General features: G+C 34.1%; 1 protein-coding gene across 2 annotated transcripts in view; it reads left to right on the top strand.

The window, feature by feature from the left end:
* The window catches only part of KDM5A (lysine demethylase 5A), a 97,680-nt gene that overhangs the window by 13,753 nt on the left and 67,782 nt on the right, over positions 1-16,145 (top strand). Inside the window, exons 4-10 of one of the 2 annotated variants that reach the window (XM_013046431.2) lie at positions 2,274-2,444; positions 4,463-4,597; positions 9,872-9,977; positions 11,169-11,260; positions 11,865-12,023; positions 13,087-13,206; positions 13,901-14,074. In XM_013046431.2, coding sequence (XP_012901885.1) covers positions 2,274-2,444; positions 4,463-4,597; positions 9,872-9,977; positions 11,169-11,260; positions 11,865-12,023; positions 13,087-13,206; positions 13,901-14,074 — 957 coding nt within the window. The remainder of the gene's footprint in view (positions 1-2,273; positions 2,445-4,462; positions 4,598-9,871; positions 9,978-11,168; positions 11,261-11,864; positions 12,024-13,086; positions 13,207-13,900; positions 14,075-16,145) is intronic. The other variant, XM_004773709.3, reaches the window with a different exon arrangement.

Below are 16,145 nucleotides of genomic sequence, written 5' to 3'. Positions count from 1 at the left end.
TTTCACTTTTATAATGAACTTTTTTGTGACCATTTATACTTTGGTTAAACCCTCACTTGTGAGGTCTTTTAACTGCTTTTTAAAGTTTCTTCTATGGGGCTTATCACTTTAAAATTTACATACTATGTTTATTGGCTGGTTTTCCTGGTAGAATATAAGCACCATGAGGGCAGAGATCTTCATTTTATTCACAGGTGTATCCTAAGCACCCAGAATAGTACCTGACAGTATAGAAGCGCTGGAAAGATGTGAATTAAAGGCATCCTGATTCATGCACTTGCTTCCAGATAGCCCTCTAAAACACCCTCATTGTGTTTTCCTCTACACTACAAGATTGGAAAAATAAACTTTTTTCTCCTTATAATTTTCCCCTGGCAAGTCTTTTTTAACAGAGACGGCTTCTCTGAGGATGTGCTAAAAGAAGCTAAAGAATTAGAGATATGTTCAACTTTTGTGCACATGAACTTACATGTTCCCACCAAGCTTTGAGGGAAATTTTGCTTTGGTATAGGTTTGTTTTTGTGTATAAGAGCATTGTGGGAGTACAAGAGCTGAAAGCATTGTGGAGTACAAGAGCTGAAAAAATAAACATGAAGTGTTTATTTACAGCATGCACAGACCTCACGTGCCTATACACACAGACATAATAACACTGCTAACGTTGACACTGTGCTTATTTTGTCCTGGTGCTTTTCGTGTTTTATTTCATTTTTCTTTATAACTGCCTCATAATAAATTGTAAGTGCTATTATTAATATTTTAATAATAGGGCTCCAAAGTGCAAATTATGATGTAACTTACCCAAGGTCACACAGTTACTAAGTAGTGAGGTTTGAACTCTGGAAATCTGGCTCCACAGTCCATGTTCTTAGCCTTTTTATTCAAAATTATGGTAAAATATGCATAACAACAGTTAACCATTTTTTAAGTGTACAATTTAATGACTTTAAGTGCATTCAAAATGTTGTACAACCATCACTACTCTTCATTTCCAGAACTTTCCCTTTCCCTTCAGGCCTCTGGTAAAACCTCTTATTCTACTTCCTCTATTAAATTTGTTTATTCTGGGTATTTCATATAAGTAGTATCATATAATATTCATCTTTTTGTGTTTGAGCATAATGTTTTCAAGGATCCATGTTGTCACATGCATTAGTTTCATTCCTTTTTAAGGCTGAATAATATTCTTGTATATGTGTATATATCAGATTTTGCTTATTCATTTCTTGATGGACCTTTGGGTTTTTTCCACCATTGTTACCAGCATTTGAGTATTGTGAGTAATGCCTCTGTGAACATTGGTTTGCAAGTATCTGTTTAACTCTCTGTTTTTAGTTATTTTGGGTGGAATTGTTGAGTCAGGTAATTCTATGTTTAATTTTCCTTTTAACTTTTTTTAAGTAAGCTTTACGCCCAGTGTGGCGCTTGAACTCACAACCCTGAAATCAAGTTGCATGCTCCACCAACTGAGCCAGCCAGGCACCCTTTTCTTAACTTTTTTGATGAAGAGAAATAGCAGTAGTGTACAAGTGTACACTCAAATTTTTTTTGAGTTCAGGTAACTATGTCACAGTCCTTTTTATTTTATCATCAGTCACCTGAACACTGCCTGTATTTTAGAGTGTGAGAGATGTACAGTATCAGTTTCTGAAAGATAGGGAACCTTTATATATGTATGTTCTATATAGTGCCTGGTTTGATGTGAGCATTCAGCCAAATTGTTCAATTTATCTTAACTCTTCCTATGTTAATACATTCTGTACTATGTTTTCTAGTAAGTTTACCACTGTAATCTCATCTTTCCTTTGTAATCTTCCATGTAAAACTTCTTTTGAAAAATTATAGCCTTTTCCAAAATAGTCTCTGAATCCACTGTTTCCTTGACATTTCTGTTAAAATTCTCTAAGTTATTTGGTACATTTCCTAATTTTATTTCCTATGTTTATTTCATGCTATATAACTTACATTTATGTTTATTTTTGTTGTTTTAATTCTTACTTTATATTTTGAGTTCCTTATGGATATGGAGTACATAAAACTGTTTAATTCATTGAAAATAGGCACATTAAATAATAGAGTTTAAAACTTCTGAAAGTTGTTCTTTATTTCATGCTTTAAATGTTGACAAATTTCAATGTCAGGTGTATGTGGAAAGGAAATTAGAAATCTAATTTCTTAAGCTCAGAACAAGTTTTCTGTTTAGCAGGCAAGATACAGAGTCAGAATGCATTAATCTGCCTTCTTTTTCTAAATGATTTTTACTTTCTTTTCAGATCGTTGCCAGCAAAGGAGGTTTTGAAATGGTTACAAAAGAGAAGAAATGGTCTAAAGTGGGTAGTCGCTTGGGATATCTGCCAGGAAAAGGAACTGGGTCTCTTTTGAAGTCACATTATGAAAGAATTCTCTACCCATATGAACTTTTCCAATCTGGTGTCAGCCTTATGGTGAGATGCATCATTTTTTGTTTTCAGGAGTGGATAAATCCAGTCCTCCAAATGAATGTTAGACTGTGTTTTCTGTAACAAGGTAGCAGTTTGCTAAGCATAGAAAGTTAAAAAGGTTTCTCTGGGTACCAAAATTTGGGGTAGCAAGGTGTGGTTTAAAAATTGCAGCTACTTTTGATGGTTTACAAGATAAAGGTCAATGGGAATGAAGGTTGTTTTCTTATTTATTTGAAATAAATTCTCTTGACTTAAGCTTTTTGAAGAAATCCTCCTCTTGATTTCATGTATTTTTTAAATAGCTTTATTGATGTTATAATTTGCATACTGTAGAATTCAGTCATTATAGATACACAGTCAGTAAGCTTTAATAAATTATACATCTATGCAGTAATCACCACAGCTCAGTTTTAGAATATTTCCATCAGCCCAGAAAGTTCCTTTGTGTTTGGTTGTAGTTGGTTCCTGTTCATAACCCCAAACCCAGATAAACACCTGATTTTCTTTCTGGCTCTGTAGTTTTTTGCCTTTGTAGAAATTTCACATAGATGGGATCATACAGTATAATTTTGTGTCTGGCTTCTTTCACTTAGCCTAATGTTTTCAAGGTTCACCTATGTTTTAGCCTGTATTAATACTTCATTCCTTTTTATGGCTGAATAATAGTCCATTGTATGGATATACCATATTTGTTTATCCATTTACCAGTTGGTGGACAGTTGGATTGTTTCCAGTTTATGGCTATTATGAATAAATGCTATGAATATTCATGTATAAGTCTTTGTGTGGACATATGTTTTCATTTCTCTTGGGTAGATACCTAGGAGTGGAATTGCTGGGTTATATGGTAAGTTTATGTTTAACTTTTTAAGAAACTGCCAAACTGTTTTCCAAAGTGGCTGAACCATTTTACATTCCCACCAGTAATGTAGAGGCTTCCAGTTTCTTCACGTCTTTGCCAACACTTGGTATTGTCAGTTTTTTTGCTTATAGCCATTCTAGTGGGTGTGTAGTGGTATCTCATTGTGGTTTTAATTTTCATTTCCCTAATGACCAGTGGTGTGCATCTTTTCATGTGCATATTAGCCATTTGTATATTTTCTTGATGAAGTGTCTGTTCTGATCTTTTTTTTATTGGATTGTTGTGTCATCTTACACTTGTTTTAAGAGTTTGCTATGTAGTCTGGATACAAGTCTTTTATTAGGTATATGATTTTACAAATATTCTCTGCTAGTCTGTGGCTTATCTTTTCATTTTTATAATGGTGTCTGTTTGAAGAGTAGTTTATTAATAATTTCCTTTACCCCCCTTCTATGAATTGTGCTTCTGTTGTCATATTTAAGAAATCTTTTCCTAACTCAAGTCCCCAAAGATACTCTTTTTTGTTTTCATCTAGTAGTTTTATAGTTTTAGCTTTTATATTTAGGTCTAGATCCATTTTGGGTTTTTTTGTTTGTTCGTTTTTTTGTAGGTGTAAAGTATGAGGTAAAAGTGTAAGTTCATTTGTGGGGGGAGGGGAAATGTATATGTATATGAATATTCAGTTGTACCAGTATCATGTGTTTAAAAGACTACTACCCTTTTCCTATTGATTTACATTGGCACCTTTGTTGAAAATCAGTTGATTATTAATGTGGTTTATTTCTGGTCTCTGTTTTGTTCTTTGGTCATATATTTACCCTAACACCAGTACTATACTGTCTTGAGTATTGTAGCTGTATTTTAAGTTTTAATATCCAGTAGTGTTAGTCTTCCAACTTGGTTCTTCTTTCTTCAGAATTTTCAAAGAACATGCATTTCCACATAAATTTTAGAAATTGACTTCTCAATTTCTGCAACAAAAGCCTGCTAGGATTTTGATAGGGATTGTCTTGAATCTGTAGATGGATTTGCTGGGTAGAATTGTCATCTGGTTTCATGTAGTTTTGGGATTTATTGGAAATTTATTATTTCTCTCCTGATTCTCCAATCTTACTTCTTATCAGTGAACCTGCTTTCTTTCTGTGCTCTGATTCTTTAGGGTATACAGATGCCTAATTTAGATCTTAAGGAAAAAGTAGAGCCTGAGGTTCTTGGCACTGATGTCCAAACTTCCCCAGAGCCAGGCACAAGAATGAACATTCTGCCGAAGAGAACAAGGCGTGTCAAGTCTCAGGTATCAACCTCCATGGATCATTTTTAATAGGAGTTTTAAATGCATTGACTGCAGAACAATTATGTGGTTATTGGAGGCATTCACATACTGTTGTTCTTTAGAATGTGAAGACACCTGTCTTTCATTTAACTTTAAGATGAACAAGGAGGAAATTGTAAAATTCAGTCTGATTTGATTTAGGAAGCTTTTTGTTAAGTTTGAACAGTTTTGATGAGGAGGACAAATCAGAGGGTAACTCTGGGTACTGTAGGGCCAGTGTTATAGACATGCTGATGAACTGTAGTTTATTTTATTTTCATGGTTAGCAGAAATGAGAGGAGTAGGAATGGGTGGTTTTATTTTTCGCTCATTCCTTTAAAAGCTAGAGTATAAATTTTAGTGTTTGAACCATTCCAATGTTAACTTCTATAGTGTTCTTGTAGCCAAAAATAATTTCATCAGAAGAAAAATACCCTAATTTCTTCTTGTCTGGACCTGCCCTATCTTCCTTTCCCCATTCTCATTTGTGGTCTTCAAAGTGTGCTTTTAAAGTTGTTGTAAAGATAGGTCTGTAGGTTGGGACAGGTAGATGCTGCTTTCCTTGCTCTGAATTGCTCCTTAAATCTCCTCCATGGTAATTTTAGCTTCTTAGGTACTTTGATAACAGAAAGGTAGGTGTCTTGGATGGAGAATGTGAATTTAATGGAAATTCACTGGAAAGTGAATTATAAATTTATGTTCCTTTATTAGTAAGTTACCAGTATGTAATATAAATTGTTTGGTAATTTATAATTAAATAAGTATTTTATTGCATTATAATAATATAATTTATATTTAGCATAATGAGAATTCTTAGTTATAAACCATTATAAATTAGTAAACTCTGGTTTGGTCATTAAGTGATTTTTGTTACTGTGGCTGATCTCAAAAGTTCTAACCATCATTGGGTATATAGTGATGATTCTGTTTCAAGACCTGAAACACTTGAAGACTAGTAGTCTCTGACTTGGTGACTCACTAAGAGTTGCCCCAGGTGGCCCTGCTCCTCTCATCAGTTGACTACTTGTGATGAAAGTTCTTTTGATGTTCCTTCTGAAACCATAAAAAAGCTTGGCTGCTCATTGCCTGTATATAAGAAAAAGACAATATAGAATGTTTTTACTCGTTGGAATAATTGTTAATGTAGTCAGATTTGTTGATATGAGGTAGAAACTAGAACCATTGTAAGCTTTTCTTTGTTTTTTTTTTTTTGTTTTTTCTTTACTGTAGGCTTTTCAGTGAAGAATTTGTTCAATTCACAGTTTGTCCTTAATTTCTATATTCCTTAGTCTGCCTCATTCCTACTCTTCAATTTCAAAAAGAAGAGAAAGGCTTTCTGGTAGAACTCCTTTGACTTCTTGCCCCATACACAGAACTGATGGTATTCCTTCTGAATTTCTGCCAGTTTCTGTGGGCAAAGGGTACCTTTGTCTCTAAGGATAATCCTCCCACATCTGTCCTTTCTGGCTTCTTTAGGGATTTTAATACGCCACTTGTGAGATCTTTCTCTCTTACCTCCTTTGTCTGCTGAATCTCCTCCTACCCCCAATGTAAACATGTTTAAAGTCTCTGTCGTCTTAAACAAAAACTCCTTTCCTTGATAATGCCTTACTCCTTGCCTCTTTTCATGAAGTTTCTTGAAAAGCAGTCAGTGTTGTCTCATTTTCCTCAGGATCGGTTTAGCTTTTGTACTCTGTAATCTGACACTGAGCTAAATTATTTTGTTGAAACTGCACCACCCAAGTTACCACTGAGTTAATAATTGTCAAAAGCTGAGGGCTTTTTATTTCTTCTTCATCTTTGAGGATATATACATTTAATAGGGTAGTTGACTCCCCTTTTTGAAATTCAGTTAACTTGATTTTTCTTTGGCTTCCGTGATGCCTCTCTCCTGGTTATCCTCTTCACTCTGACCTCTCCTTAGTTATCTTTGTTCTCTCCCTCCTCAGTCATCTTTGTTCTCTCTTCCTATTGCCCTTTACATGGTGGTTTTAAGTCTTTTCCTATCTTTGCTCTCCTTAGCTATCTTATCTACCCTATGATTTCAGTTACTACCTGTACACTCGAGACTCCTAAATATGTTGTAACGCTCATGTTTCTTTTGTGTTTACCAAAGATGTGTGTGTGCATATTGGTGGCCATTGGTGGCCACAGCAGGAATGCTGAATTCAGTACATCTCATACATGACCATCTTCTCTAAATCTGTTTTTTCTTTATTATTTTCTAGCCTGGTATCCATGACAAGCACAGCCATCCAATAGTCTTTTTAGACAAGAAACAGAAGTTACAGAAGTTATCTTATTCCACTTTCTTATCTCTATCACATCACTTGTTTTACTCTTGTTTTTATTCTTTTTTTTTTTTTTTAAAGAATAGATAAATAATATTTATTTTGGAGAAAGAGGGGGAGAGAGAGAGAGAGAGAGAGAGAGAAATGAAAGTGCATGCAAGTGGGGGGAGGGGCAGAGGGAGAGGGAATCTCAAGTAGACCTGTTGAGCACAGAGCCTGAGGCAGGGCTCTGTCTCACAACCCTGAGATCATGTCCTGAGACAAAGTCAAGAGTTGGACACTTAACCAGATCCACCCAGGTACCCCTGCAGTGATTGTTTTTTTCATCTTTGACCTCACTAGTGAGCTTTTTGAAACCTGGAGTCACAGTTTGTCTGTATGAAGGGTTATTAGACCCTTAACACATTTATACATTAGTACGAAGCCCATGATGCCAGTATGTCTCATTATTATTATTATTTTTTTTTTAAGATTTTTTTTTGTTTATTTGACAGACAGAGATCACAAGTAGGCAGAGAGGCAGGTAGAGAGAGGGGAAAGCAGGCTTCCTGCTGAGCAGAGAGCCCGACGTGGGACTCGATCCCAGGACCCCGAGATGATGACCTGAGCTGAAGGCAGAGGCTTAACCCACTGAGCCACTCAGGCGCCCCACTTTGTTTCATTATTGGTGACCTTAAGTTTGAGCCAGATTTCCATCATACTTAACTTTTTTTGTAATAAAAGTAATCAGAGTACACTGTAAGACAGTGTGAATAACTTGACTTCCAGTTATGTTTTCCCCAGTGTTCTCACATTCATTGATGATCCTTACCTGAATTAGTTATATTGGTGGTTGCAAGCTGGGTGATTTTCTAGCTCTGTCATTTTCTATATTTGTTAACATTTTTCTTTAAAGGAGAACTCTTCTCCCACACTTTCTTGAGTTACTTCTTTCATACACTAAAACGTTTATATCTTAAGTGTACAGTTTTGTGAATTTCAGTAAATGTCTGTACCTGTGGAACCATGACTGACTCCCCCACTATAGTCACTACAGATAATGTTTTTTTAAAAAATATAATGTCTTATTATTTATTACCATCTCCTACTCCTTTTTGATAATACTGTTGTTCCAAATTTGCTCTCTAAATGGGAACCCCATCAAGCTGCTTCATGATACTCTTTTGACTTGTCTCTATCCTTATTTGAGCACTTGTTTAGCACAAAAAGGCTCATTGTTTTCTTGCCTTGCTTTAGATTTGGAATCAGTCATTTCTCCGTGGAATTCTGGTTCATTTTAGTGTGAAATAATATTCATTAACCAAGATCTGAGCACAAGGTGTGCTTGTTCCTACTGGGATGCCATTGCTTTTGTAGGTCCTTTTAGTGGTTAGAGCTGGGAAATAAAATTTAAAAACATTATGAGTTTATATTTTCAGAAATGGATTGATAATTTCATTTCTAATCTAGCATCTCAAAGTTCTTTTGGTTTATGTTATAGCTCTTTTCCTAGTTTTTTGAGTTGGCAGTGTAATTTATTTCTATTTTTCTGTTTTGACTGAGATGCTTAAGACTATAAAACTCCCTGTGATCACTGCTTTGATTTATTCTGGATATTCTGATTTATAGTCTTTTATTATTGTTGTTGTTACCAGTTTTTAATAGGAAGTTAAAGATTTCTGACCGGTCTTTTTATTTTTTATTTTTGCTACTTCTACCTTTTATTCCATTAAGATCAGATAATGTTTTATTATTTCTACTTTTTGGAACTTTATTGCCTGAAAAGGTTGTGAGGATCAATTGATTAAAATAGTATGGTACAATAGTATCTGCTACTGTATGTTTTATGGTACACAGTATCTGCTTAGTGTATGTTAGGATTTCTTATATACTGTGCATTAATAGTGGTGAATGTATAGTGTCATGTTTATCCTCAGACTGTAGAAGTTGATTAATATAATTAAATTGATCTACTAAATTTTAAATATATTAAAATGCTCTTTCGTTGGTTGATTCTTTTATGATCATAGACTCACAACGTATATATTTTATCCTGATTCATTTTTATTCTTATTGACTCTTTTTAATAAGTTTTAGTTATTTACTTAGTTTACATTCAGAGTATATGGTTCATTTGAATTCATGGTGTAACACTTTAACTATCAGGATGTTCTCATCTTCAAATACTAGAGTGGCAGATAATATCAGCTTAAACATTAGGAACACAATTTTCACATGAGGACACATTTTTCACATAAGATTTCCAGAAATAGGTAGTTCTAGGGTTGATGCAACAACTGCACATTTCCATGAAGGGCCTGGGCTCTTTCCATCTTTCTACTTTGCTTTCCTCAGTGTGTGGGGGTAATAGATCTCTTCTTAGCTGCAGTATGGCTGCTAGGGTCCAGTGTAGTGCTTTCACCAGGCTTCATCTCCTAACAGTAGGGAAGGAGGTTGGGTAAAAGCCTTACTACTCTTTGAGAAGCTTTCTCTTTTATTAGAGACAAAAATCTTTCCCAGAGGCTTCTAGAAGATGTTTCATTGGTCCAGACCAGATTAAGATTTCTACTCCTAGCTCAGTCATCACTAACAAAGAGGAATGGCATGATTGGCTTAGAATAATCATTATTCATCTAATAGGGTGGGCATATTGCCTTTTGATCAAAGATGGGTGTCCATTAGCAAGGTAGAAGTGAGGATTTCTATTATTACCAGTAGCACACTGGTTATAACCAGTAGCATTTGTTTATGGACAGAACCTAACTGACAACTGTTGTTTTAATTAAGATAGATTTCCTTTTGTGGAAATGAAGCTGGGTGACTATCCAGTTGTTGTAATAAGGCTGTGAGTAGATTTAGAGAGCAAAAATAAAATATTTTTTTCTTCATATTGAAGAGGATCTTGAAACTTCCCTTGGTAAGAAAGTAAATGTATGAATCAGAATGATTAGATAATGCAGTTTTGTTTATGTATTTATTTTTTTAGTCAGAATCTGGAGAAGTGAACAGAAACACGGAACTGAAGAAACTTCGAATTTTTGGGGCTGGGCCTAAGGTCGTGGGCCTGGCAGTGGGAGCAAAAGATAAAGAAGGTAAAATCTCTTATTTGGTTACGAAAAGAAATAAGGTCTAGCCATGTGGTTCCAATAAGATTCACATAATATTTGAATTGAAGTTTGCCTTGGGATTTTCTTAAGAGTGTAAACTTGGAATGTGGTTCCTAGATGGATCACCTTTTATGGCATTTAATCTTGAATTTAAGGCTTGAGGAACCATATTTTATTGAATTTTTGTAATATTTGGAAGAGAGAAATTTTCCTTTTCCATGTCTAATATATGACAGAAATTTGTAATTTCTCAAGGCTAGTTTAGGAGAGAAAGGTGGAATGAATGATTCTCACCTGGTGATCCATACCTTATAACTTTTAAATTTAAAGATCGATTTTCTGACCTTTAGTATCAAAATTTATTGTGGAGAGCTTATGATTAAAATTCCCATGATTAAAATTCTAATTCTGATTTTATTTTTCCATAATTGCCTTGATATATTATGACACTTCATTTAAATAAACTCTAGGTTTGTAGAAAGCCTTGTATTCTCAGCTTAATATGTTTGAAACTCTGAGTAAAATTGCTAATGCAGAGATCAAGTTCCATTATTCTCTCTATATACGTGTCAGTTTTAAAACTCTATAAAGATTGTATTGGATTTGTTTTTAATGTATATGAATTTAGTGAAATACTACAATCACGGGTTGTATTATTACCCTTTTCTTGATAATGAGAAATTACATCACAATTCAGATTGTGGACGAGAACTCTGGAGGGTCAGATGATATTGTCCCATCACTCTAAAAACATTCATTGTGATAGGACGCACTACATACATAGTGATGTTTATTATCACCCTTCTAAGAATTAAGCACTTTGATTATCTTTTTCATTCTCGTACCTATTGCATTGGCTGGCAGTGATCTTAAAACTAGTCTCAAATTAGTCCCTGATAAACACTACATACAGGCAGTATAGAATTAGTAGTTTAGCTCTCTGGAGCTTGATTGCCTGGGTTAGATTTCCAGATCTGCCACTGACTGGCTGTGTGATTTTGGGCAAGTTATCTAACTTCTCTAGACTTTAGATTCTTTATCTTCAGTGGGGATAATAGCATAACTATCTCATAGTGTTTTTGAGATTTAATATAAATTATTTTAAATAGTGTCTGGTCCATAGTAAGCTCTCAACATTAGTTTTTACTATTATTATATAACTATTTTTATTTCAAGATGAGGTCTCCCGAAGACGAAAAGTTACCAACAGGTCAGACGCATTTAACATGCAAATGAGACAACGGAAAGGAACTCTCTCTGTTAACTTTGTAAGTGTTCTGAGATGTGTCAGGAGGGAAAGGATTTATTTTTAGTTTTGCACTTTATATCTCGCTGTATTTTGGTATGCCGTTTAGTTAGTTCATTTGGTTAGAAGACTAGATGGTAAATCTAAAGTTGCAGCTTTCGTTAATGTAATGTGAACCCTGCTTTGTCTGTTTACATTGACTCTTCCCCTGAGTTATACTCACATGTACCTTGTGAGTGAGAGAATGAATATGAATCTGTAAATTCTTGAGCTGTATTGTAGACAGTGCTCAGAATTCATTCTCTACTGAAGAGTGTTTGTGTATAGGATGACATGGTGTATTTTATTTATATAATTGACTTTCAAGTAACCTGGATTTGTGGTGTTTCTTTATTCCAGTAACTTGATACGCTTTTATTAACTTGCCTGAGAAGCACTGAGGAGATTGAGGAAGTTTTATGAAAAGTTGTCTAAATACAGTCATTTAAAAAATATTCAGGATTTAAGTTATGTGTGCTCTTAGTGTACATTATTTTGTTTGTTTCAATTAAGGAGTTCCTGGTAAAAATTTAATATTATTAATATAGAAAATAGACTTCTATTTTATTTTGTTTGTTTTCTAACAGGTTGATCTCTATGTTTGTATGTTTTGTGGTCGGGGAAATAATGAAGATAAGTTGCTTTTGTGTGATGGATGTGATGACAGCTATCATACATTTTGTTTAATTCCCCCACTACCTGATGTGCCCAAAGGAGATTGGAGGTGTCCTAAATGTGTTGCTGAGGTACAAGCCTAAACTTTACAGATCCTTTCTTAATTAACAACAGTGATGTTCACATAACACATACAGTAAATCCATTAAAAGCTCTTAATTTGTTCTTCAATGTTTAAAGTCTCTGCGATTTTTTAAGAGCAATATTGAATGAAAATATAATAATTGTATTGCGGCAGCTTACCTTTCATAAGTTCTTTTTTGACTGTTAGATAATTCTGTTTGTTGATGTAGATGAATGATACTTATATTCAGAACTTAGTATTCTTGGAAAATAATAAAAATGAAGAAAGACTGTAGGTTTTTTTTTTTTTTTAATTTAAAAATAAGTCAGACATGAAGCTCTAGAACTTAGGATTCATCCAGTTTTCCTGTTACCAGATAAACTGATGGTTCTATTAGTTTAATTTTTACTTGATTATCCTGAATTATTCTTAATGTCTAAAGACATTATTGTCCTGAAATACCTAATTTGTTTACTTATTTTAACTAAATACTGTGATAGTACATGGAAGGGAAGGGCTTGACTGGGCTGTATGTGGGTGTATTCAGAGCTTTGAGTTATTATTCTCAAGGTAAGATGATTCAGCAGCAGTTCTGCTCTGAGAATTTGTGTTCATATACTGGTCAGGGTTATTGATGGTATGGAACAGCCTTTCCTATAGCTAGATATTCTTGCAATCCAGTGGATATCCCTTTATCCATTATATTTTCTTTGTCCATGAACATTTATTTTCTCTGTAGCTAAATCCACTGAGAAGCTGAGAATGATAGGTATCCTTGGACTTCATGGCATGGGAGTAGTTCTCCCAGTGTTTGTTTTGGTGCCAGAGCTTAATATCAACTCCAGAGTCTGAAGCTGTTTTGTTACCACCTTCCTTACGGAAGGCTGTGAAAATGTAGTTGAGGTTCTAGAACATTATTTCCTGATTCTGTGTTGCAAGTAATTAATACTTGTTTTGCTGTCTAAGGTTGATTGGATTTGCTTCACCTAGGGAAATTATCAAAGAAGGTAATACTAATATTTTGTTAGTTCATTTTCAGTGAGTTAATCTTAGGTATTTCTTCTTCTTAGGAATGTAATAAACCTCGAGAGGCCTTTGGATTTGAACAAGCTGTACGAGAGTATACGCTTCAGAGCTTTGGAGAGATGGCAGATAATTTTAAGTCTGATTATTTCAATATGCCAGTTCATGTGAGTATCTATCATTTAGGTCAGTTTGGGGAGGGTATGAATATTTATCTGAGTCTAAAGCTTTTGGTTTGCTTTCATCATTTTTTGGAAAAACAGACAGCATGAAAAAGATGATAGAATATTAAATCTTGAAGATTAAGGGGCCTTGACATCTGTTTCTATTTCACTCACTAATGTGGCACTGTGTACTCTCCTGTTGAGAAATCTGCTTTGATCTTTGAATTGTTTATTAGCCTTCTGTGAGTAATCTTTTATAGAAAAACATGAAGTATATGACCGTTGTTCCTTTTGCTTGGTTATTTGTAATATGAAGTTTGCTGCTTTTCCTAGGGGATCTTGGGCTTTTTAAAATCCCTATCCAAAAAATTTGGCAAAGCTATTAAAATCAGCCTTGAATTTTGCATTTCCTTTTTCCTCCTTGATGTGCTTGCTGGGTCATCTTTATATTTCTTAGCTGGGAAATAGCTTACACAAAAAGGCAGTGCAAGTTTATTATGTTTTTCTCAATATCTAGTTTGTCTTTAGCTTTTCCCTGTCCTTAGTGGGAAGAGCTAGGACCCTGGTCTTTTTCGCTCTGGAAATAGGATTTTTTCATTTTATCATGGGTATGTGTTTATTTCATTTGACAGGCATATAATGTGTTAGATGGTTATGGTTGAGTTAGTAATCTGTAATCTTTGTTTTCCCTGTGTAGATGGTTCCTACAGAACTAGTAGAAAAGGAATTCTGGCGGTTGGTGAGCAGCATTGAAGAAGATGTTATTGTAGAGTATGGAGCAGATATTTCCTCAAAAGACTTTGGAAGTGGATTTCCTGTAAAGGATGGTCGGAGAAAGATGCTGCCAGAAGAAGAGGTGCAGCAGATAGTAGTAATTCAAACTTATTCCAAGTTGATTTAGTCTTTGCATAGTAGAAAACTACCTTTCTCTAATCTTATGGGTTTATGTTAATTTAAAATATTAACTATGCAGGATTTGGACATTATAAGTAATATCCAGTTTTAAAAATAATACATTCAAAGTATCTTTAAAAATTTAACTTTAGGGCAGCCCTCTTGGGTCCCTTCTTTGGAGCTCTGTACTAGCACTCAAGCTTTAAAAGAAATTTAAAACAAAGTTTAACTTTGCATTTTAAAACCAATTTAATTAGTTTAAAACTATGATTCCAGTTAAAAGAATTTTTTGCCTCTTTCTGTTTGAGAATCTAGAAGGTGCTTTAAGAGTACTTTTTTATTTTAATTTTAATTTTTTTAAAGAATTTTTTTCATTGATAGGCCCCAAATTAAATTTCTTTCAGTACTTGAGCAGGTAGGTTTTCAAATATGTTTAAGCTGTAATGTACAATGGAATCCTCTTGCATTAGTGATAAACCTCTATGTACAAAGCTGAATTAAGATGATCATTTCCTTTTCTCATTATTTTGGTTCTTTTTACTTTTTCTCTCCCTCTAGAATTGGCAGTAATTAATAGTTTTATTTCCTATTAAAAGAGTTACACATGGTTAAAAAAAAAACCCAAAAAAAGGGTTATATAGTACAATAGGATATACAGTTAAAAGTATATCCAGCCATTCCAGTTCTCTTAAGATTACTGTTTGTAAGGTATATCTTTTCCCGTTCTTTCACTTTGAAGCTGTTTTTACCTTAGGATCTAAAGTGTGTCTCTTCTAGGCAGCATATGACTGGATTTGCTTTTTTTAAACCTAGTCTGAGGGTTGCCTTTTGATTGGAGTTTAGTTCATTTACATTTAACATAATTATTGATACTGATGTATGTCTGCCATTTTGTGATTTTGTATGTCTTCCTCTATCTCTCCTTTATGGCCATTTTCTAGTGTTAAACAGATACTTTTTATAATATCATATTAATTTCTCCATATTATTTTTTGTTTGGTTGGATCCTTTTAATTATTTAGTGATTTTAATAATTATAATATACATTTTTTTAAATGGTTTTATTGAGAATGTACATCTCTATGCAGCCTACTTCATGTTAATATTGACTTAATTCTGGTGCATATAACAACTTAGAAACAATATCTTTTCATTTCCTACTTTCTTTTTGTGTATTGTTATACATTATATGTACATGTATAAATACAAAAACATAGCAGTATAATTATTACTCTAAACCATTTTGCATTTAAAAAAAAGAAAAGGAAAAAATACACATACACCCTGTTACACATTTGCTCACAAATTTACCATTTCTGATGCTCTTCATTTATTCCTGTGGGATACAGGTTGCCTTTCGGGTTCATTTTCTTCCAGTCTGGAGGACTGCTTTTATTTTAGTGTGGTATCTAAGCAATAAATTATTTTAGTCTTTGCTTATTTGGGAACATTTTTATTCAGCCTTCTTTTAGTCTTTTAACAGTAAATGGTTCTCAATTTTTTTTTCTTTTTATTTCAAGTGCCTTGAAATGGTGGTTTTGGTAATTTTGTCCAGATTTATCTTTGTTGTCTGTGGAGGAGAATTGCCCAATCTCTTCATATTAACCACTGCTGGAAGTTCTTCACAATTAAAAAATCTCCCTCCTGGGGCGTCTGAGTGGCTCATTCATTTAAGGATCTGCCTTTGGCTTGGGTCATGATCTTGGGGTCCTGGGAATGAACCTTGCGTTGGACTCCCTGCTCAGCAGGGAGTCTGTTTCTTGCTCTCCCTCTGCCTTCCCTTTCTCCACTGCTCGCACTCTTTCTCAAGTAAATAAATAAAAAATCTTAAAAAAAGTACCCCTCATACCCAAGTCTCTAGTGTGACAGAGGAAGACCCTATTTTATCTTCTAGTGCATCCTTCCAGATCTATATCTATATAAGCCTTTATACATCATACATACAGAATTACATATTCCTTTTTACTTACTGTTTTTTTTTTTTTAAGATTTTATTTATTTATCAGAGAGAGAAGGAGAGAGAGCGAGCACAGGCAGACAGAATGGCA

This window comes from Mustela putorius, unplaced genomic scaffold (assembly GCF_011764305.1).
Source record: "Mustela putorius furo isolate JIRA1106 unplaced genomic scaffold, ASM1176430v1.1 tig00003988_pilon_pilon_pilon, whole genome shotgun sequence".
NCBI lineage: Eukaryota > Metazoa > Chordata > Mammalia > Carnivora > Mustelidae > Mustela > Mustela putorius.
Note: the sequence above shows the minus strand (reverse complement) of the source record. Positions and strands in the feature narration are given on the sequence as shown.